Genomic DNA, 20,358 nt, shown 5'->3' with positions numbered 1-20,358 from the left:
GCTGCCCCGGACCCTCCCGCGGGCGCGCACCAGGCTCAACTCAGGTAAGAAGGGCCTCCTGCCACAGGCACGGGGGCCAAGAACATGCGACCCGAAGATGGAGATAAAGAGACAGAGACACACTGCCGCGGAGAGAGACGAACACAAAGACAGAGACACGGGAACCACCAAAAAGACCCCACGGAGAAGGGGAGAGGGATACGTCCATGGGAACAGTGGGGGATACAGCCTGGAAGAGAGAGACGGAGAGACACAGAGACTGATGTAGAGATACACAGAGACACACTGGTAGAGAAACGAGACAGAGGAGACACACTCAGAGATGGGGACACACGGAGAGGCAGCCACACACACACAGAGGTGGGTGTGCAGAGGCACAGGCACACATCCAACGGAGGGACAGTGAGACATCAGACACACACACCTGACCCAGAGAGAGCCCCACATAGAGGCACAGAGCCTGCACATGCCTGCCAGGGCCTCCACAAAGTTCCCTCTGTGCAAGCTGGCGCCTCTGGAGGTCTCCTGGTCGGGCTGGCTGGAGTCCTGGGAGAGAGGAGGCGCCCAGGCCACACCAGAGCTGCTTACAACCCCCATCCTCTTGGGCGGGGGGCTGCCTGGATCCCACCCACCAACAGCGGGCTTTTGAGGGCTGCAAGCTTGGTGGGTAGGGCCAGGGCATGCCCACCAGGTCTAAGGAGAATGAGATGACGGCTGCCTACTTCAGCTTCTCCACGCTGGCTACACACTCATTCAGGTGCCCAGAACCAGGCCTGCGGATGGGGGTGCTGGCTCTGTGGGGTATTTAAGCCTGTTGGGACCCAAGGTCTTTCACCAGGGAGGCCAGAAATGTGGGAGGGAGGCTGTCTTCCCTACCTCTCTCCTCCTAGGCCTCACCCCACTCTCCCTCCTCACTACCCTCTCCTTTACTCTGTACCCCCAACAGGCTCAGGACTGCCGGTAGACATCTCCACTGCCCAGGAATCACTGAACGTGCAGACAGCACAGCCTCCTCGGAAGGCCGGCCATACCAGAGTCCTGCCTCGGCATGGGCCTCGCCATCGAGGCAGCTCCACTGTCTGTGCTGGTCTGAGGGTGCTGCCCGTCATGGGGGCAGCCATCTCCCAGGGGGCCCTCATCGCCATCGTCTGCAACGGTCTCGTAGGCTTCTTGCTGCTGCTGCTCTGGGTCATCCTCTGCTGGGCCTGCCATTCTCGCTCTGCTGACGTTGACTCTCTCTCTGAATCAAGTCCCAACTCCAGCCCTGGCCCCTGTCCTGAGAAGGCCCCACCACCCCAGAAGCCCAGCCATGAAGGCAGCTACCTGCTGCAGCCCTGAAGGCCCCTGGCCTATCCTGGAGCCCAGGACCTAAGTCCACCTCACCTAGAGCCTGGAATTAGGATCCCAGAGTTCAGCCAGCCTGGGGTCCAGAACTCAAGAGTCTGCCTGCTTGGAGCTGGACCCAGTGGCCTAGAGTCTAGCAAGCCTGGCTCCAATAGGAGCTCAGTGGCCCTAAGGAGATGGGCCTGGGGTGGAGGCTTATGAGTTGGTGCTAGAGCCAGGGCCATCTGGACTATGCTCCATTCCAAGGGCCAAGGGTCAGGGGCTGGGTCCACTCTTTCCCTAGGCTGAGCACCTCTAGGCCCTGTAGGTTGGGGAAGCAAACTGGAACCCATGGCAATAATAGGAGGGTGTCCAGGCTGGGCCCCTCCCCTGGTCCTCCCACTGTTTGCTGGATAATAAATGGAACTATGGCTCTACCCTGAGATTTTCTTCTCTTCCTGAGGGCCCCGTGGTAGCAAAATTAAAGCTGTGGGGTGGATTTTTAGACAAGTTTATTTGTGCAAAGTTAGAGGGGTAATGGTGGCTGAAGACCAAGTCCTGGAGTAAGGTGCTGGGACCTTAAGGAGCAGAATAAGAAGGGAAGATGCTGGGACCTGATCAGGAGTGGGGTCACATGCTGGGTGCTCAGGCTGGACTGGGTACCAGGGTCAAGCCCTAGGAGTATTGGATTCAAGCGATGGGACAGAGGGTGAGGCTGGGCCCTCAGGTCTTGATTTTCACTTCCCTCACCAGGTTCAGCAGTTTGTCCAGTTTCGCAATCTCCACAGCTGGGCCCTTCTGCACCTCCTGCCCCTTCTTTTCCTGGGGAGAGGGAAAGTATGCATGGGGGAGGAATGGTGGGTCCCCCATCTCCGGGTCCCAGCACCACCTCCTCTGCCCAGCCTGTCCAGCTGTGCCCTACCCCTCCCCTGCCCGATGAATTTTGGATCCCTGCCTCCCCTCTCCCTGACGTGATCATTCCCCAACTCAGGTTAGGTGACACAGGGGCTCAGCTGACAGCCTGCAAAAAGGAGTCCAGCTCTGGCTTGGACATGGGGTCTCGATGCTTGTGGGAGTGGGAAAAGGCATCCATTCCCTGAACCTCAGGGGAACAGCCTTCCAGGTCAGGGAGATCCAGCTCTGTGAAGGCGGGGGGCTGACTGCTGGCACCATCCTTACCATGGGAAGGTCCCTGGCCCAGTCCTATCGAGGAGCTAATGGATATGTGTTTGGGGAGGGAGGGGCTGTGGACAGAGCCTCAGGGGCCCTCACCTAGTCCTCTCACCTGATGCCTTCAGGTCAGGTTGGCAGTGGGTGCCATTTGGGGCGAGACCTGCTGTGTCAGACATACCCAGGGTTGGGAAGAGTGTCAAGAGACCCATAAGGGCAGAGGGAATAGTCCATGTGACTGCAGGTGTTGTTGGCTGAGGCTGTCCCTTAGAAGACCAGATGCTGAGTTTATGACCCATCACCCTGCCTGCAAAGCACTCTAATTCTTCCATTATGAGTTGGACAGTGGAGTGCCATGCACAGGTCCCGAGAACTCCTTGGCAGATCAGCACCAGTCCCACCCTCCCTACTGTCCAGGCTAGGGGGTGAGGGCTACGCTGGGGCAGGCTGGGCAGTTACCATTTCCCCATTTCCTGCCTTCGCTCTGCTTCTGGGCCCCCATCCTCTCAGCCACCTGTGCCCACTGCTCACTGACACCTACCCCAGCCTTGCCTTGGTCTGGCCAGGGCTGTAAAGGGGATGGGGCAGGGGTGAGTGCAGGGCCAATAGGCCCCTCCCTGGCTCCCTTTTGGCTGCTGACACCATGTGGAGCTCAGATTTCCCCCTGGTGTGATGCCATACCTGCTCCCAAATTTTCTCCCCTATGCCCTTGCAGCTCAGTGCCTTTTTGCCACTACCTAGCTCACCTCTACCCTCTCCAAGCAGAGGACAAAAAGCTCTTTTTCTCTGTCTTTCCTCTCTCCTTCCTAAATTAAACTTGGGTTCTCTTCTTGGCTTCACCCCATCCCCCGGGAGTTAGGGGACCTGGTTTTAGTTGCAGCTCTGTCATTAACTCCCTATATGACTTTGGGCAAGGCCTTTGCCTTTCTTAGCTTCAGTTTCCCATCGAAACTGAAGACAGTCTTTGGCCTTGGACACTTTGGGCTCTTGACACCCATCATGGGAACTCCCTGGGCAAGGAGGTCCAGACCTTTGTGGGGAAGCCCTTTGGAAAGGGCAGGGAGTCTGCAGCTCACAGAGGAAGGGCAGTAGGGATACCCAGAGGATTTCGTTTTGCATGAATCACTTGACTGATAGGGTCAGATGGCAATTTCAGGGGAACTTCTAATCCATTCAAGTACCCACCAACCCCCACCCATCCCTGCTCAGGTCCTCAGAGACATAGGCCCCCAGATACACAGAACCCAGCTCTCCCAGCCATGACTGACCCTTCTCTGAGGGGAACTGAAACTGTGGGAGATCCTTACCTCCCTGATCAGAGTGGGCAGGGCAGGCTCCCACCCATGTCTACCACCCTCATGGTGTCATGGCTGTACTCCTCCCCCTAAGAACGACCATCATCCCTCCTGGAGGGTTGTCCAACTCTGCCAGCTTCAACCTGGGTCTCTCTCCTCAGAAAATTAAGAACACATTTTATCTATTCCACAAATTATGCTGCCTCCTTCCTCTTCCTTGAGGCCAACTAGCTGGGCTCAGCAAAGAGATTCAGACCACGCCTGACTCCCTCCCTCCCCTCAAGCCCACCGCAGCCTCTGGGCCACAGCTGCAGGCGCTTAGCAGCCTTCTGAGTATTTATAGCCAAGTCCGCCCCCTCCCTCAGCTGGCTACAATTACAGGGCCGGCCACACTCCCAGCCCTTGCCTCCCTGGCCATGGTGGGGAACAGACCAAGCCGGCACCAGAGGGATGGTGCAGCAGTCCCTTCCTTGGTAGGAGCACAGTGCAGGGAAGTCAGTAGTCGAAAGACACAGGCCACTGCCTCAAACTTCAGTAAATGCCTCAAATTGCCAGGAGGGATGGTCATCAGGGCAAGCTGGCCCAGTCCTGATCCTGGCCCAGAACCTGGCAAAAAGCAAAGAGCTATCTCTACTCTTAGCACACAAATGGGCAGGACCAAGCTCTGGGTTCTTTTGTTTGTTTGTTTTTTGAGATGGAGTCTCGCTCTGTCGCCCAGACAGGCTGGAGTGCAGTGGCGCGATCTCAGCTCAATGCAAGCTCCGCCTCCCAGGTTCACGCCGTTCTCCTGCCTCAGCCTCCCGAGTAGCTGGGACTACAGGCGCCCGCCACCACACCCGGTCAATTTTTTGTAATTTTAGTAGAGACGGGGTTTCACCGTGTTCGCCAGGATGGTCTTGATCTCCTGACTTCGTGATCCGCCTGCCTCGGCCTCCCAAAGTGCTGGGATTACAGGCGTGAGCCACTGCGCCCAGCCCCGGCTCTGGGTTCTTGGGCTCAGGATTCTAAGGCCTGGGCTGCAAAGCCCGGGTTCATAAGTCTGGATCTGGACTCAGATCTAGGCTTTAAAGTCATCGCTCTGGGCTCGAGACCTGTATTTGGGGTCCTTAGGCTCTGGGCAGGGTCTCCTCATCACTGGAGACCCTAGAAACAGGAACCAGAGATCAGAAGGAGGGCTGCATAGCTGCTGACCTAGCTACCCTCCTCACAGCTCATTTCCTTCCTTTCTGTGTAGAACCACAGCTCCCAGCTCAGGGACCACTGGGGTTGAAGCCCTGTGAAAGCCCAGCCAATGAGGCAGTGGCTCAGCTCCAAGCCCCCTGCCTGGGTGACCTGTCCTACCCACAGCATTTCCACTGGGAAGAAATCAATGATACCTCCACATTTGCCTCCGCAGGCTTCAGATCTACCTGCTCACTGGATGTCTCCACCTGGGAGAGTCATCTGGGGCCCCACAGGTAACTCAAATGCAGCATGTCAAACTGCTATTTTCTCACAAACCTCCTGCTTCTACTGTGAGCCTCATTCAGGCAATGACACCATCCTTACCCTGAGTCTCCCAAGCCAGAAACTGGGGGGTCACCCTGGCTCCTCCCTTCTGTCATCCCCACCCTCCTGAAGACTTTATCTCTTGCAGCAGCCCAAAGTCCCAGAGCCTGTACCTTTGGCATCTTGCGCAAATTGGGTGAGAGCTTGAGGCAGATGATGTGCCCACGGTCATCGCCCACAATGATGATGGGGTGGATGGGATTGAACTGCACGTGGGTGATCTTGTTCTTCTTTTTGGCCGCCACAGGCTGGTTGCAGATGGCCTCATACTTGTTGATGGCCAAGTCGAACACGTGGGCCTGTGAAGAGGTCAGTGTCAGCACACTCAGGGGTAAGAGGCCTGTCTTCCACCTCAGAGGAATCAGTCCCTGGACTTTCTGGGGAAAGACTGTAGAAGGCTAATGGCTACAGCACACTGGAGCTGGAGGTGGAGGGAGGGGGAATTCTGTGTCTCTGTCTGTTTTTCCTATGGTTGAAAGAGTGAGAATAAAAAAGTTTAGGAGAAATTTTAAATCTATGGAGAATTAACAATAATAGCAGCTACAGGCTGGGAGTGGTGGCTCACTGATGCCTGTAATCCCAGCACTTTGGGAGGCCAAGGTGGGTGGATCACCTGAGGTCAGGAGTTCGAGACCAGGCTGGCCAACATGGTGAAACCCTGTCTCTATCAGAAATACAAAAAATTAGCTGAGCATGGTGGCCCATGCCTATAGTTCCAGCTACTAGGGAGGCTGAGATGGGAGAATCACTTGAACCTGGGAGGCAGAGGTTACAGTGAGCCAAGATGGAGCCACTGTACTCCAGCCTGGGCAACAGTGAGATCTTGTCTCAAATAAAAGAAAGAAAAAAGAAAAGAAAATAGCAGCTACCATTTGTTGAACACTTACTATGTACTAGACTCTGGGCAAGCACATCACACGGTTGCATCATCTCATTATGCTCTTCACAACCACTCTACAAGGTAGTTCTGTCACTATCTTCATTTTATAACAGAGGAGTTAGAGGCTAACTTGCTAGTAAGTGGCAGAGCCAGGGCTTACACCAGTTAATATATGTAAAGTGCAAAGGCAGTGCTTGACATACCAGTGCTCAATCAATGTTGGATGCTACCTTCACCACACCCTTAGACCAAACAGCTACCAACTCTCGCCTGGACAACTGTGGTAGCCTCTTAACTGGTCTCCCCACTTCCACTCTTGCCTTGCTACAATCCATCCTCCATACAGCGGCAGGCTTACCTTTAAAACACTTAAAATCCTCCCACAGTCTCCCTTGGCACTATAAATAAAATCCAGATCCCTCATTCTAGCCCACCTCCCCACTCTCACCTCATGTTCTCGCCCCTTGCTATACCCTAGCCACACTTGCCTTCCTGTTCCTTAAACCCCAAGCTGGTTCCCACCTCAGGGCGTCTGCCCCAGCTGCTCCCTCACCATGGGCTGCTCCCCTGCCCTATCTCCACATGGCTGCCTCCTTCTTGCTAGTGAACTCTCAGCAGGAGCGTCCCCTCTTCAAAGAAGCCTTTCCTGACCGCTGTATCCAAGAGACCACCCAGTCCTTTTCTTTTATCTCTTTCTTTTTCGTTGCCTGGTCTCTATGAACCTATCTTTCTTCTGTTAATATAACAACTTTATTGAGATATAATTCACATAACTATAAAATTCACTCATGTAAAGTATAAAATTCTTGGTGTTAGTATATTCACAGTTATGCAACCTTCGCTACAACCGATTTTAGAACATTTTCACCACCCTAGGCCACACAAATTGACTTTCCATCTTTACACATTTGCCTGTTTTGGATGTATTATATAAATGGAATTACACAGTATGTGATCTTTTGTGACTGGCTTTTTACACTAAGCATGTTGTCAAGGTTCCTCTATGTTGTAGCATGTATCAGCACGTCATTCTTTGTCCTTGCTGACATAATCCCCAAGGAGAGACTATATTTTGTTTATCCATTCAGCAGTTGATGGACACTGGGCTGTTGCCACTCTTAATGTTATGAGTAATGCTGCCATGAACATTTATGTTTACGTATTACAGTCTTTTATTAATAATTCTCTGCCTAGCACTTAACACTGGGAATTTTGTTGTTGCTCTTTGTATCTTTCCTTCACTAGAACATAAGCTCCACAAGAGCAGGTATCTAAGTCCAGCCTGGAGCTGGGCACCATCGTTGGCCCTTAGTAGTCATCTGTTCCAGGAAGAGATGACTGATGGACTTGAGGATGGTGCCTTCGTCGCTGCATTATTTCCTTGGGGCAGCCAGTGCTTCTCAGTTTATATCAAAGCCCATAGGGAAAACGGGTTTGCATCCAAGAATATGCTCACAAGATGTTTGTTTCTGAGCTCTCACCAATTCTCAGTGTTGAATAGCCCCCTCCCATTCCACCCCACTGAAGTTCCCTCAGAATCAGCTTGCACACTTCCAGGGATGGAGACTTCACTACCTTATAGACACTATTCAGTCACTGATCAACTCTGGCTCATACATTTTTCCTTAGATGGAGCCGGGTCCTGCTACCCTGTAGCTCCCCACCATAGAGCAGGGGAAATAACTGCTTGATGGCATCTCATCCCCCAGAGTGCTTTCTCCTCCAAGGTGAACAGCCCCGTTCCCTCCCTGAGGCCTCATGGGATGAATGATTCCTCTTTCAGCTGTACCCTGGATCGCTTGCCCCTTGAGAATACACAGTCCTTATGTCCCACCTTCTCCTTCCTGACCTAGGCATGGGGTGGGTTGTCCATCAGGAAGCCCCTGAGCTACCACACCTGATCTCCAGTAGGGACTCAGTGAGGTCAGGACACTGGCACTCACCTTCCCATCTGTGGTGACTGCTGCGAACACAGTAGAAGAGTATGGTGCCCAGGCCACATCACCCACGGCTGAGTTCAGGTCATAGATGAACATCGGGGTCCTGCAGAGGTGGAGGGTGGAAAGCCCATGGCACAGAGGGCTCACAGTGCCATAGCCCAGGGGAGGGCCCAGGACAGGGCCAGGAACAGGCCCCTCACTTGATGGTGTGGTCCCAGATCTTCACTGTCCAGTCGGAGCTGCAGGACATGAAGACCTTGGTGTGGTATGGGTTCCAGGACACAGCGTCCACTGCCATGTTGTGGGCATCATAGGTGTCGAGGAATTGGCTGGAGTAGGATTTAGAGCACTGGTGTGGGAGGGAACGGGGGTCAGAAGTGAGAGAAAGGTCAGCAGCCACCACTTCCCTGGGGGCCTGGAGGATCAGCGCCTTAGACTCCTCTCCTGTCCTTACACCACATCGCATCCCAGCTGAACTGGGGCCAAGCTCCTGGCTGCCCTTTCCACCCTCAGCACACCCTGGGGGAAAGGAAGGGCTTGAGGATTTGGGGGTTCAGGATGGGCAGGGGAGCCTTCCTGCAGGATGAAGGAAAGGGCTGTAGTGCCCTGCCCCCAGAGGATTCCAGGCCAGACAGAAAAAGCCTTCTCTCCTTAAGAGAGGGCAGAGCAGGTCTCAGGCCCTGGGTGAGGTGTGGTCTGGCATTCATCCAGGCCAAGGCCTGTGGACAGAGAGAGCCCTGGGTCCACCTGCAGCCCAGACATCATCCTTGCAACAGTGATAACATCCCACCTTGTCCAGGCAAGAGCAGGTGCAGAGCCAGAAGCTGACTTGGATCTCCAGATATCCTATTCAGTTTTTTGCCCTGACCAGCGTGCCCCTTTCTCCCTCCCTCCAGGAGACAGCGTGACTGAGTAGTCTCTCTTTACTCTGGCCTCTCTTGGGCTGCCAGTGGGAGGGGTGAAGAGGGGGTGGGGACTTCTTTTGCATTCAGACCAGCTCTGGCTAGGCCTCAGGGGCTCCCAAGAGGCTGCCTGTAATTAACATTCTGAGTCTCTGAGCCTAAGAAAAGCTTGCAGCAGAGCTATTTCTGGATGGATGGAGGTTCAGAAGGACGTTCATCTACTACCACTGAGACCTTGTAGAAACTGACCATGAGGTTCCATCCTGCTGGCTGGGATGTACCCAGTATTCAGAGATAATTCTGGCCTTCAAAGCTCAGCTCAAGTACAAATCTCCTCCAGGAAGTTTTCCCAAAATGTTCTAACTCCTCTGACTAGAATTCCCCCTTCTACCTCAACTCCCAGGAAGGGAAGGAGGGCCCAAGGAAAAGATGCTGGGCTGGGCTAAAGTCACCCTCTAGATTTTCCATCCCCTTTCCTGCATTTAGGCCTTATTCTTGTCACCCAAGCAGGTCAAGAAATATATTCGCTTCCCTCTAGAGTCCTTCTAGAACTGACGGGAACTAAAATCCATCAAAATAGGATCTGTTGAGAACTCTAAGCTCCCCAGGTGCTCAGGCCTAAGTGGCCCTCTACGGAGCTGGCACAGGGCAGCCTCACCTTGTAGATTTTTCCCTCCTCTGTGCCCACTAGGAACATGTAGTCAATCTCTTTGTGGAAGTCAAAGGCAGTGCCACAACCTTGGGAGAAGAGGGAGGGGCAGGCTTAGCCCAATTCCAAGAGGGAGGCTCCCAGCGCCTCCCCTACACAGCAGAGGAACTCAGCCCAGGCACTCTCAGTGCAAGACTCAGCGCAGGACAGACTGAACTTGGGCCCCTGTAAGGGCTGGGACCAGGCCAGGCAAACAGAAACCAGCCCTCTGGCCTGCTTGTCCCAGGCAGTTAGGATTCTGCAAACGGCCAGGGGTTCTGCAGACAGGAATGGGGGCCTGGGTAAACAAGTCAGGGATTGAGTTAAACAGGGTCAGGGTCAGGGTAAACAGGGACAGGGTCTGCAAACAGGGACATGGTCTGTGCCAACAGGGATATAGTCTGCATAAACAGGGTAGGAATTGAGTAAATAGGGACAGGATCTGGGTAAACAGGGGCCTGATCTGCATAAACAGGGCTGGATCTGCATAACAGCACCTGATCTGCATAAACAGGAACAGGGTCTGCAAACACAGGGATGGGAACTGCATAAACAGGGAGGGTCTACAAACAGCCAAGGGCTCAGCAGACTGGGCCAGGCCTTCCTATTACCTCCTGTTGGCTCTGGCACAGGTTGGGGAGGGAGCACTCAGTCAGGGAAAGGACCATTGTCACTGACCCTCACTGGGCCTGAATGTCCTGGCCAGGCCTGGAGGTGAGGGGACTGGGGCTCCTACCCACTGTGTGTAGCTGCAACCCCTCAGGAACTTCCGTGGTGCTGCCTTCCACCTTCAGCTTGATGACATCTACGTGAACCAGCTCGCTCTGTAGCCACAGACAGAGGGATGTGGGGGGAGAGCACATGGGTTGGGTTAGATGAGCAAGGCTGGGGGGTGCCCTTTGCTATTTAGCTTCCCGCCTCCCCAATCATCCCAGCATGACCCTCTCTGGGAAACAGGCACCTTCACGAGAGTCCAAGACACAATCCTGCCGTCAGATGACACAGAGAAGAAGTTAAGGTTTTGGTCCATGTCATCCTTCTGCCACTTGACCTGAAACATCCCAAAACGTGAGCTCTGGGACCCTGCTAGGGTGTTGAGTTAGGGCTGTAAGCAGAGTAGGACACCCCCAAGCACCCATCTGAGGCCCAGAAGCAAGTTCTGGGAGCCCATTTCCCAGAATCCCATGATTGGTCCTTTCTCCCTCCTTCCATCCATCTCTGTCTCTCATTCCTTTCTCATTCCTTTCTTGACCATCCTGGAGCAATAGTGCCAGTCAAAGCATTGCCTTAATTTACTGGCTTGGCAGTGGAGGTACCCAGACCCTCCCTGGGTTGGGTTCCAGGAGCTCCACTATGGGGAGAAGGCAGTGGCTATGGGTTCAACTACCTTACATAAATAAACATGGCCTGGAAAGAACAGGGCCCATCAACCAGTTTCCTGTTTATAAAACAGGAGTTATAATAGCATAGGTTTTTTGTGAGAAATAAATGAGATAATATATGTGAAGCCCTTACGTCAGAACATTGCACATATGAAGTATTTGATACATGTTAGCTAATGTCCTCATTATTACCATCATCCTAGGGATCTGAGTGCCAAGGTTCTGCAGGGGCCTTTCCCTGCTTGCTTGTGGCGGGTGAACAGGAGCAGGCCTCTATCTCCTGCTCACCTCTTCCAGCCTTGGCCTTTCTCTAGGAAGTGTCTCCTCTGTTCCCACCTTTCCTTTGCTACTAACTCCTGCTCCCAGAACTTTGCTCCCAGTCCCAAATTTGACTTGCATTTCTCCAACTGCAAATCGGGGTTAATTATCCTGCCCCACCCATCTTCTCAGGGCTGGAAGCAAACATATGGGAAACTGTTTTGGAGACAGAGCTGTTGTCTTATGAAGATGACACGCTTGAGACTCAAGTTTCTGTTGCCAGATGTGGAGGCCTGGCCACGCCATGTCCCAGAGAGCTGGGGTGGGGCTGGGTGCCCAGAGTTTTCCGTTCTCTAGCTCCCTCCAGACTGCCTATGCTGGGACCACCGTCCTGTCGCCTCCCCCGGTCACAAGCAGAGGACCAGTGAGGGAGGCCAAGAACCCAGTACCGTTGCCTGTTGCCTGTAACTGCAGCTGTCACCAGGGTTGTTGGGGGCTGGAGGGAAGTGGAGAATGGGTTGTCATTCCCCAGCCAGCCTGAGGCCTGGTGGGTGGGAGCTTCAGAAAGGCAGGCTGAATCTGTCTTGGTCTGTCCAGGGAGCTGGCTCTTTTGCACTTTCACTGGACTGAGAGCGCCACAGAGCCTGTGAAGCATAAGTCAGAGCCAGCCTTAATATTGAGACCGCTTCCCCTTCTGTGCAAAGGTGGTCCCTTTAAAGGGGGAAGGGGACTAGGGGTGTCAAAGGCCAGGCTGTAAGAGGCGCTAGGGAGCTGCAAAGGGAAGTGTTTAATGAGCAGACGCCAGCACTGCATGGAAATTGTATTTCACACCCCACTTAGCAGCCCGATGCCCAGTGGGGGGTGGTGTGTGTGTATTTGCAAGTGACTGTGTATATGTGTGTGTGCAAGTCACACACATGCTCCTGGGGTGTAGGTGAGCCGGTAGGAATAAAGCAAAAGAGGGAGGGTGGTAAGTGAGGTTAAGAGAATGAATGAATTCCCAGGGACCAGGTGGTAGGGAGGAGCTGGAGCCTGCTTCACTGATTTATTCTCTTCTGCCTTATTTGCTTAGGGCGGACCTGCTTGACCCTAGTCTCTTGTTTGTACATCCTTCCTGCCTCCTTCCCCAGAATTGCACCAGCACACACACACACACACACACACACACACACACACACAGAGTGTTGCTGGTTGAAGCTTCACAGTAGGGCCTGCACAGAGCTGGCTACTCAGGCAGGTTCCCTGGAGAAGAAGCCTGTGCTGTGGGACAGGAGCCCAATCTTCTTAGAACAGACAGTCCTCTCCTTGGCTCCAAAACCTTCTGTGGCTCACCACTGCCAACAGAACAAACTCCTTCTGCCTCAGCCTGGCATTTGAGATCTAACACAACCTCTCTGGCCTCCCCCAAATATCTCTGACACAGTATCTCTGACACAGTCCTGTTAAGACAGACTTAGACTCTGATGTCTCTGACATCTCATTCAGCAGCCTGGCTCTCCTTCAAGCTCCATGCTCTGATAGCCAACTGCCTGGAGGATGCCTCCCTCTGGGTGTCCCTTGGGTTTCTTGTATTGGTTTCTGGCCAAACCTGTTTTTCTTCTGCCATTTCTCACTTCTATGGATAGCCTACTAAGCAACTCAAACCCAGGCAGCATGAATTCTTCCCTTTCCCCATATCTAATCAATCATTTCCTTCTGTTGATTTTACTACCCCACCAGCTCTTAACCCTGTCTTCTCATTTCTGTCTCCACTGCCCCTGCCCTAGCTCAGGCTTCAAAATCACTCATGCTGCAGCCAGAGTATCTTTCCAAGAGACAAACATGACTGTGTTACTCCTCTGCCTCAAACTCTCTGATGGTTGGGCAGCAATTTTGAAACTATGCTCAGGGAGTAGAGGGAGTGAAAATAGGGGACCCTTAAGCAAGCAGGGCCCGGGTCCTACTCGAGCACCACTCTCATCTTTTTAATATATAGGGCTTCTGCATGAACACTTTGCTTGAAACCACGGACGTACACTGTCCAAGCATCTTAATTTAATAGATAAGCGCAGGGTGCTTCAAATGATGTGTCACTTCCCAACAGGCTACTCTGCTTGGTGCCCCATGTCATTGCACATGTGATCCCTTTGTACCTTCTTCATCTCACTAACTCTTTCTCGTCCCTCACAATCCAGCTCAGGTGTTGCTTCCTCTAGAAAGACCTGCCCAGCCCTCCACCCCCGGTCCCCGCCCAGGACAATGTGGGTGCCCCTCCTTGCACACTTCTACTTTAGCACTTAGCATACTGCCCTGCCCTGGTCAGCCTGTGGCTGTGGTTATCTCCCCAGTAGGAACTCCAGAGATCAACCAGAGGAGCACACAGGGAGGAGTTACTGAATGTATGAATGAGTAAGTGAATGAATGAGGGAGGAAGGAATGAGAAGAAAAGAAGAGAACAGGATGTGAGTAAACAGGTGAGAGACAGGCGGGTCCTGCCCATGTCACATGCCATGATTCTATACAAGAACCTGAGTCTTCCATTTTGCAAAGTCAGCAGCCCTGTTTTCCTGGCAGGATAGCAGAGCAGAAGGCTTCCCTGTCCCCTGAGTTCCTGTCTTCCTGGGACCTGCTCAGTGAAAGCAATAATGTTCTTTACAATGCCCCATTTTCCCTGCAATCTGCTATTTGATTTCCAGGACATAGCAGAGTAGGAGTAGGGTGGTTGGCTTGGGCCTCTGCCCTTCTGCTTGGCTTGAGGAAGGAGAGTGGTCAGGCCAACCAGAGATGCTCTGCACTTGGCCCTGGGCTGAGCTAGGAAAGCAGGGGCAGGGCTGGGCCTGGTATGGTCAAGACAAGCCTTTTTCCCTCTCCATGAGTTTTAAAGTTTCTACAGAGATCCTCCCCCAGTCTAGAGACCTACATGTGTCTGGAAGGCCTGGTGATGAATTGGGAGGTGGACTTTTTGGTGGAGAAAACTCCTGAGGCTGCAACCTCTGGTCTCTGCTTTGTTGGAGAGTAGCTGGGGAGGGTGTATGGCAGGAGGAGATGCCTCCCTCCCACCCTCTGCCCCAGGCTCTGGGTAAAGGATAAAGCTGAGAGGGCACCATTGCCCCTGTGCCTGGGCAGTCCTCCCTCTGCTCAGGCCTGTCAGTGCTGGGGAAGGTGTCCACATGTCTCAGGGAGCTCAAGGCCATAAGAGGCAGGAGTGCAGAGCTTGCCTGCAGACTCTCAGGGCAGGAGGGAATCGAAAGAAGAGAAGACAGGGTCCCAGTGCTGCCTGATGAGCCCAGAGACCTTGAGCAACTTGAGGCAGAAATTCATCCTTAGGTCCTCCCAGACCTGCCCATGGAAAAAGAGTACACAGCCTTTGAAGGAAGGGGACCTTTGGGATACAATAAAGAAGGGCCTGCAACGCCACAACTAAGAGACCCTCTGAGAGTGAAACTGAAATCTACTCCCCGTGGAATATGATGGGAAACACAGTCAGGGTGAAATGCAGCCCCAATGTCCAGGTAATGGTTCCAGGCTGGTATCAGACTTCTGCAGAGGCCCCACCTACCACTCTAGGCATGTCTGGAGAAGAGGGGGTGCTACAGAAAGGCTCAGGGGCAGACCTGCCTACCAGGCCTTACAGTCCCACCCAAGGGCAGGCAACCAGCAGCAGCCACCCCTGCCTGGGAGTTTCCCCAAATCTAGCCCAGATGGCAGAGGAAAGCCCTGTGGGGAGTTGAGGAAGCTTGTAGACAAGGACCTGGTCTTTAACATACATTGACCCTTGACCAACGTGACTTTGAACTACATGGGTTCAACTATGCACAGGTTTTCTTCTGCCCCTGCCATCCCTGAGACAGCAAGACCAACCCCTCCTCCTCCTTCTCTTCAGCCTCCTCAGTGTGAAGATGATGAGGAAGAAGACCTTTGTGATGATCCACTTACATTTAATGAACAATAAATATTTTTTTCTTCCTTATGATTTTCCTAATAACATATTTTCTTTTCTCTACTTGCCCAATTATAAGGATACAGTATATAAAATATACATAACACACAATATATGTATCATTTGACTGTTGTCAGTAAGGCTTCTGGTCAAAAGTAAGCTATTAGTAGTTACGTTTTTGAAGACTCCAAAGTTATACACAGATTTTTGACTGTGTGGGGGTCAGTGTCCCTCATTCCCACATTGTCCAAAGGCCCACTTTCTCAGCTGGGGCCTATCAGGCCCTGGAGGCTTCCAGCTATGTCTTCTGAGTTACTGATCGCCACATCCAAGAGACCCTCGGCAAACAGATGGGGCCCAGACCCCAGCTCTCACTGGAGACCCTCTTGCCTCCTGATTTTCACCTTCTGCCCTTTTCTGCCTTTTCTGACACCCAGATCCTGGCCTGATGGTACCTACCATCCTCATCTCTTGCCTGCGGTCCTCTCCTCCCCAAGCTCCCTCCCTCCTCCAGTGGCCTCAGGCCCACATGCTGCTCCCATCCCCACCCCTCCCATCCTGGTTCCAGGCTGACCTGCCACACAGGGTCCGAGTGCTTGCCAGACTTGGCTGAGCTGCGGAAGGAGGGCTGGGAGTGGGGCTTCTTGAGGTTGTAAATGGCCACGTTGCCGTCATAGTGGCCCACTGCCACCAGGTAGGGGTGGTCCACGTGGATATCGAGACACATGATGCCGCTGTCGCTGCTGAACATGTACTCAGGGAAGCTGGGGTTCTTCATGCTGTAGAGCAGCAGCATGCCCCGGCTCTGCTTCATGAAGTCATCTGCCCAGGGAAGATGGGCGGCTGAGGTTGGAAGATCCAACTGCCCTGCCTGGGGAAGTCTCCTCACCCCTACCCCACTAGATGGCAAGCCCTGCTCTGCTCTGCTCTGCTCTGCTCTGCATCTGTCGGAGTGTGGGATTCCTCTCTGGGCTTCATCTTTTCCATCTGTGAAGTGGAATTATGAGATGTGACCTTTCCCTTCTCAGAGATCATGGAAGGATCCAATAACCAATCAAGGAGACCAGGTTTATTCTCCTAATTCTCCCCGAGGTGCAGGAAAGAGGGACGCTGGCTCAAAGAGCTGCTAAGTGAAGAAGGTGTGTGACCTTGGGAAGGAGCAACACCCTCAGAGGGGGTTTGGATGCCCAGCCCAGGGCAGGCAGCTTTCCACAGATGCCTCGATAATGCCCATGTACCCCTCCCCCCAGTCAAGTACAGGCTAACTTGAACTAATATGGAATTGTCTACAGTGAGTCCCAAACTAGCCACCTATGAGCAAATCCCCACAGTCCCAGGTTCAGCCTGAGCCCTAAATCTAGGCATGGTCCCCAAATCCAGAAGTCCCAGGCCAGCCAGTTAGGCTTCCACAGGCCCACTTGGCCTGGGCACAACTTTTGGCGATCAACAATGGACCACTCAGCAGAGGCCCTTCTCCCCACCAGCCCCATGTCAAGGGAGTGCCTCCCACTCTTTCTTTCATTTTCTGTGTACTTGGCGCTCATCCTGATATGTAGTCATGAATATAGTCCCAGCCTCCTGCCACCAGCTCGGTCCTCCCAGCCTCCTCACCAAGCTCAGGGGAGCCAGAGCTGGAGAGGTGGAAGGCTAGTGCAGCCCCCTACCTGGGGGCACTCTGCTAAGGCAGAGGGCATGTAGGGGCATCAGGCCAGGTCAGTGGACAGGAGGAAGTAGATGCCAAGCTACAGAGACAAGGATACCAGGCCAGCCACTGACAGCAGGCTTCCTCTTTTACTGTGCTGTCCTAAATGAGTCTAGCCCAGGACTGGCTCCAAGACAGCAGCTGTTTAATGACTCCCTTATTAAGTCATGCAAGAGGCACTTGGAGGGGGCGTGTGGTAGGCAGAATAAGGCCCCCCTGCAAAGACGTCCATATCCTAATCCCCTGAGCCTGTAAATATGTCACTTTTCATGGCAAAAGGGATTCTGCAGATTTGATTAGGTGAAAGACCTTGAGATGGAGGAGATTATCCTGGATTATCTGGGTAGACTCAATGTAATCACAAGGGTTCTTATAAGGGAAAGAGGGAGGCAGGAGAGTCAGGGAAGGAGATGTAACCATAGAAGCAGATGTCAGAATGATTCGATTGCTTGCTGGAAGGGGGCCACAAGCCATGGAATGTGGGCAGCCTGTAGAAATTGGAAAGGGCAGGGAAAGGGCTGCTCCCTTGGAGCCTCAAGAGGGAATGCAGCCCTGTTACCACCTGGTTTTGGTTCTGTGAAACCTATTTTGGACTTCTGACCTACAGAACTGTATGATAATTTTGTGCTATTTTAAGCCATTAAATTTGTGGTAGTTTATTCCAGCAGCAACAGGAAACTTGTATAGTAGACATTTAGGGAAAATTGACCCAAACCTACTTTTAGGAATCAGAGAGACAGCCTCCCATAGATGGTACTTTTTTTCTGGGATGATTTGGAAGCCATCCCTCTAGAAGTCAGCTGGATGGATGCAATGCTCCTCCGCCCTTCTGATGACAATAATGAAACCCTCTCTCCATTTCCCATACCTCAGCCTTGCCACCGTCGACTCCAGGAACAAAAATGCCCCTTGTGTTAGGACTTTCACAATTTCCAAAGGCAGGGGACCAGCCCAACGCTGCTCTAAAGAAGGGTATCAGTTGCTAGAGGATTCAAAACCTCAAGCATGGCCCAGAGGCCATGGTGCCAGGCTGGGCTCAGCCTCTCGAGCAGTTGGGCTTTTCCAGGCACTCTCTTTCGATTAGAAGTAATATTTAAACAGTGTGGAAATAAGAGCAAGACCTTAGAGACAGAATACATCAAGCGGGACATTTAATTTGATTTAGGGAAAATGAGGCAAACATTTGAGAACCTAAATAACTAACCAGTAATTAAACTAACAACAGGAATGCCCTTGCATTACCACCCAGCAAGCACAGTGGCCTTTACGGACTGTATTTACAAAGAGACCTGACAACATAATTAGTCCTGTAAATTTTACGCAGCCTGCAGCCGAGGAGTGATGGATTTTGTGTGTGGAGGATGAATGAGGAGAAATGAGGTGGATGAATTTCCATTTTCGGTAAATGAAATTAACACTGCTTAATTAGTGAAGCTGACAAATAAATGATCAGGAAAGATTTAAATCCCTAAAAGTGTATCTCTGGCCTAGGCAGGCCCAGGGACAGGCCAGGATGTGGTGGGACAGAGTGGGAAGGGATTTAGAGCTGGGACTTAAGAGCCTGACATTGGCCCCTTTTGAGGGTGCTATCCCCAGAGAGAGGCTGGGTTGGGGGACAGCTGGCTCCCCTGCTCTTCCAATGCGTGGCTCTCTGGGAAGCTTCTTGCCCCATCTCCTGTGTGAAAGCCTCAGCACCACACAGAGCATCCTGATCTGTTCCACCATCCATGCCTGGCAGACCATGAGAAGTCCCTGTTTCCCTGCTGTGAATTGGCTAATGGGCTGGAAAGGACTGCTTCAGTACAGCCGGCTGACATCATTGCATCCCAGCAGTCCCAAGGCCATCTCTTCCTGGGCTAGTTCCTTTACCTTCTAACCTTCCTCCACCTGCTTTATACCAACTGACAGCTTCTTTCTCCACTCTGCTGGGCACATGGAGCCTGGCCCTAGGGGGGATCCCAATCTTTGCCCTTTAAGCAGCCTATTGTGCTCACTACCTGCTACCCAGCAGCTATAGTGGGGAAGCACGTGGGGATGTTTCTGTGCTGTTGCAGGACATTGCCCAGATTCCCTTTTCTCTACCTGCTTGTTCCTGGCTGGCTCCAACCAACCTGGCTTGTCCCAGCAAAAAATGAGGGACTGGCCCCAGTCCTTCCTAGGGTATATACCTACGCCTGCCAAAATTTTATTTGGCTGAGTCACAGAATAAATATCTGGGAATACCATAAAAAGGAGGTTTATGAGGTCTAGACTCAGCTCACCAGAGTCAAATCCAACATCAAACCCAAATTCTCACTCCAGTGTTTGTCCTCATGAGGCAAAATCTGATTATGGGAGGGTAGTATCTGGGAGCTTCCAAAGACAGTGTGATGGATGCTGGGGAGACCAGCTGCTCCTCATAGTGATCCCATCCAGCAGCTAGGGTGCCTTCTGTCTGCCCTAGCTTTGCCCTCTTTCTCCCATGGAGGCACTCAAGAGCATGGGACTCCCAGAAGCAAGCTCAGGATGGATGCAGGGGCCTTCCTGAGTCTCCACCCAGCCTGGCTCTATTCAGGCCTCTGCAGGTGGTTCTGAGATATGCAAGGCTCTGGAGAATAGATGCTCATCTGAAAGCTGGCCAACAACCCGCGAGCCAGTGACAGCAAAAGCAAATACCACTGCTGCTGCCACTGGGCCCTGCTCCCTAGGAGACTCCCCTCTGTCTCCACACCCCTCTTCTCTGCTCGGGCCCCCTGAGGGTACTGCAGGAAAGCTAGGGGAAAGAATGACAGACAAATCAGCAATGATTGTCCTTTATGTGTAGGTGGTTCCTCCGCTTGCAGCATGTTTACTTCTTCTCTCTCAAGTGTACTTCACAATAGCCCTGGAATGGAGGCCTGGCAGGTTGTCAGCCTTTCCGTGTCACCAATGAAGAAACCAAGGCTCAGAGAGGCTTCTGGCCCCAGGTGTCACTGGAAAGTGACACCCCCACCCCCAAGACTGTAGCTGACGATGGGTACCACTCAGGCACGTGGATGTAGCTAACAGGATCAAGGAAAGACAAAGAGACCGTTCTCAGGTAAGTACCTGCCCAAAGGACATTGCTGGGCTTGTCAGGCTCGAGGTCATCTGCTGGTGGGAGGTGACCTACTCTACTGCTCCTGCCCAAGGCTGCCCAGACCCCAGCACCCACGACAGCCTCCACATGACCCCAACCAGCTGAGCCTGCTTCTGAACCTGGGTCGGGGAAGAATGGGGTGAAAACTGAAGCAGTTTCTCCTCCTACCTTCTGGGGAGCAACCCCGACACCCCTGCCTCAGTCCTGAGCAGAGAGCCTGGGCTGAGAGCAGCCTCACAGGGGGTCCACACCCA

At 52.8% G+C, this 20,358-nt stretch overlaps 2 protein-coding genes across 4 annotated transcripts in view; one reads left to right on the top strand and one right to left on the bottom strand.

The window, feature by feature from the left end:
• ENHO (energy homeostasis associated) lies at positions 1 to 1,761 on the top strand. Its single transcript, XM_011980045.1, has 2 exons — positions 1 to 44; positions 947 to 1,761. The coding sequence occupies exon 2, from the start codon at positions 1,108 to 1,110 to the stop codon at positions 1,336 to 1,338; it is 231 nt and encodes a 76-aa protein (XP_011835435.1). The 5' UTR covers positions 1 to 44; positions 947 to 1,107; the 3' UTR covers positions 1,339 to 1,761.
• Positions 1,762 to 1,817: 56 nt separating this feature from the next.
• Positions 1,818 to 20,358, bottom strand: part of DNAI1 (dynein, axonemal, intermediate chain 1) — a 64,363-nt gene continuing 45,822 nt past the window's right edge. For all 3 annotated transcript variants that reach the window (XM_011980046.1, XM_011980049.1, XM_011980050.1), the window contains 8 exons: positions 15,880 to 16,127; positions 10,708 to 10,797; positions 10,483 to 10,570; positions 9,717 to 9,796; positions 8,357 to 8,505; positions 8,160 to 8,259; positions 5,450 to 5,635; positions 1,818 to 2,145 (listed from right to left, as the gene is read on the bottom strand). In XM_011980046.1, the coding sequence (XP_011835436.1) occupies positions 2,047 to 2,145; positions 5,450 to 5,635; positions 8,160 to 8,259; positions 8,357 to 8,505; positions 9,717 to 9,796; positions 10,483 to 10,570; positions 10,708 to 10,797; positions 15,880 to 16,127 (1,040 nt within the window). In that variant the 3' untranslated portion in view covers positions 1,818 to 2,046. The remainder of the gene's footprint in view (positions 2,146 to 5,449; positions 5,636 to 8,159; positions 8,260 to 8,356; positions 8,506 to 9,716; positions 9,797 to 10,482; positions 10,571 to 10,707; positions 10,798 to 15,879; positions 16,128 to 20,358) is intronic.

Source organism: Mandrillus leucophaeus, unplaced genomic scaffold (genome assembly GCF_000951045.1).
Source record: "Mandrillus leucophaeus isolate KB7577 unplaced genomic scaffold, Mleu.le_1.0 Scaffold208, whole genome shotgun sequence".
Classification (NCBI taxonomy): domain Eukaryota; kingdom Metazoa; phylum Chordata; class Mammalia; order Primates; family Cercopithecidae; genus Mandrillus; species Mandrillus leucophaeus.
Note: the sequence above shows the minus strand (reverse complement) of the source record. Positions and strands in the feature narration are given on the sequence as shown.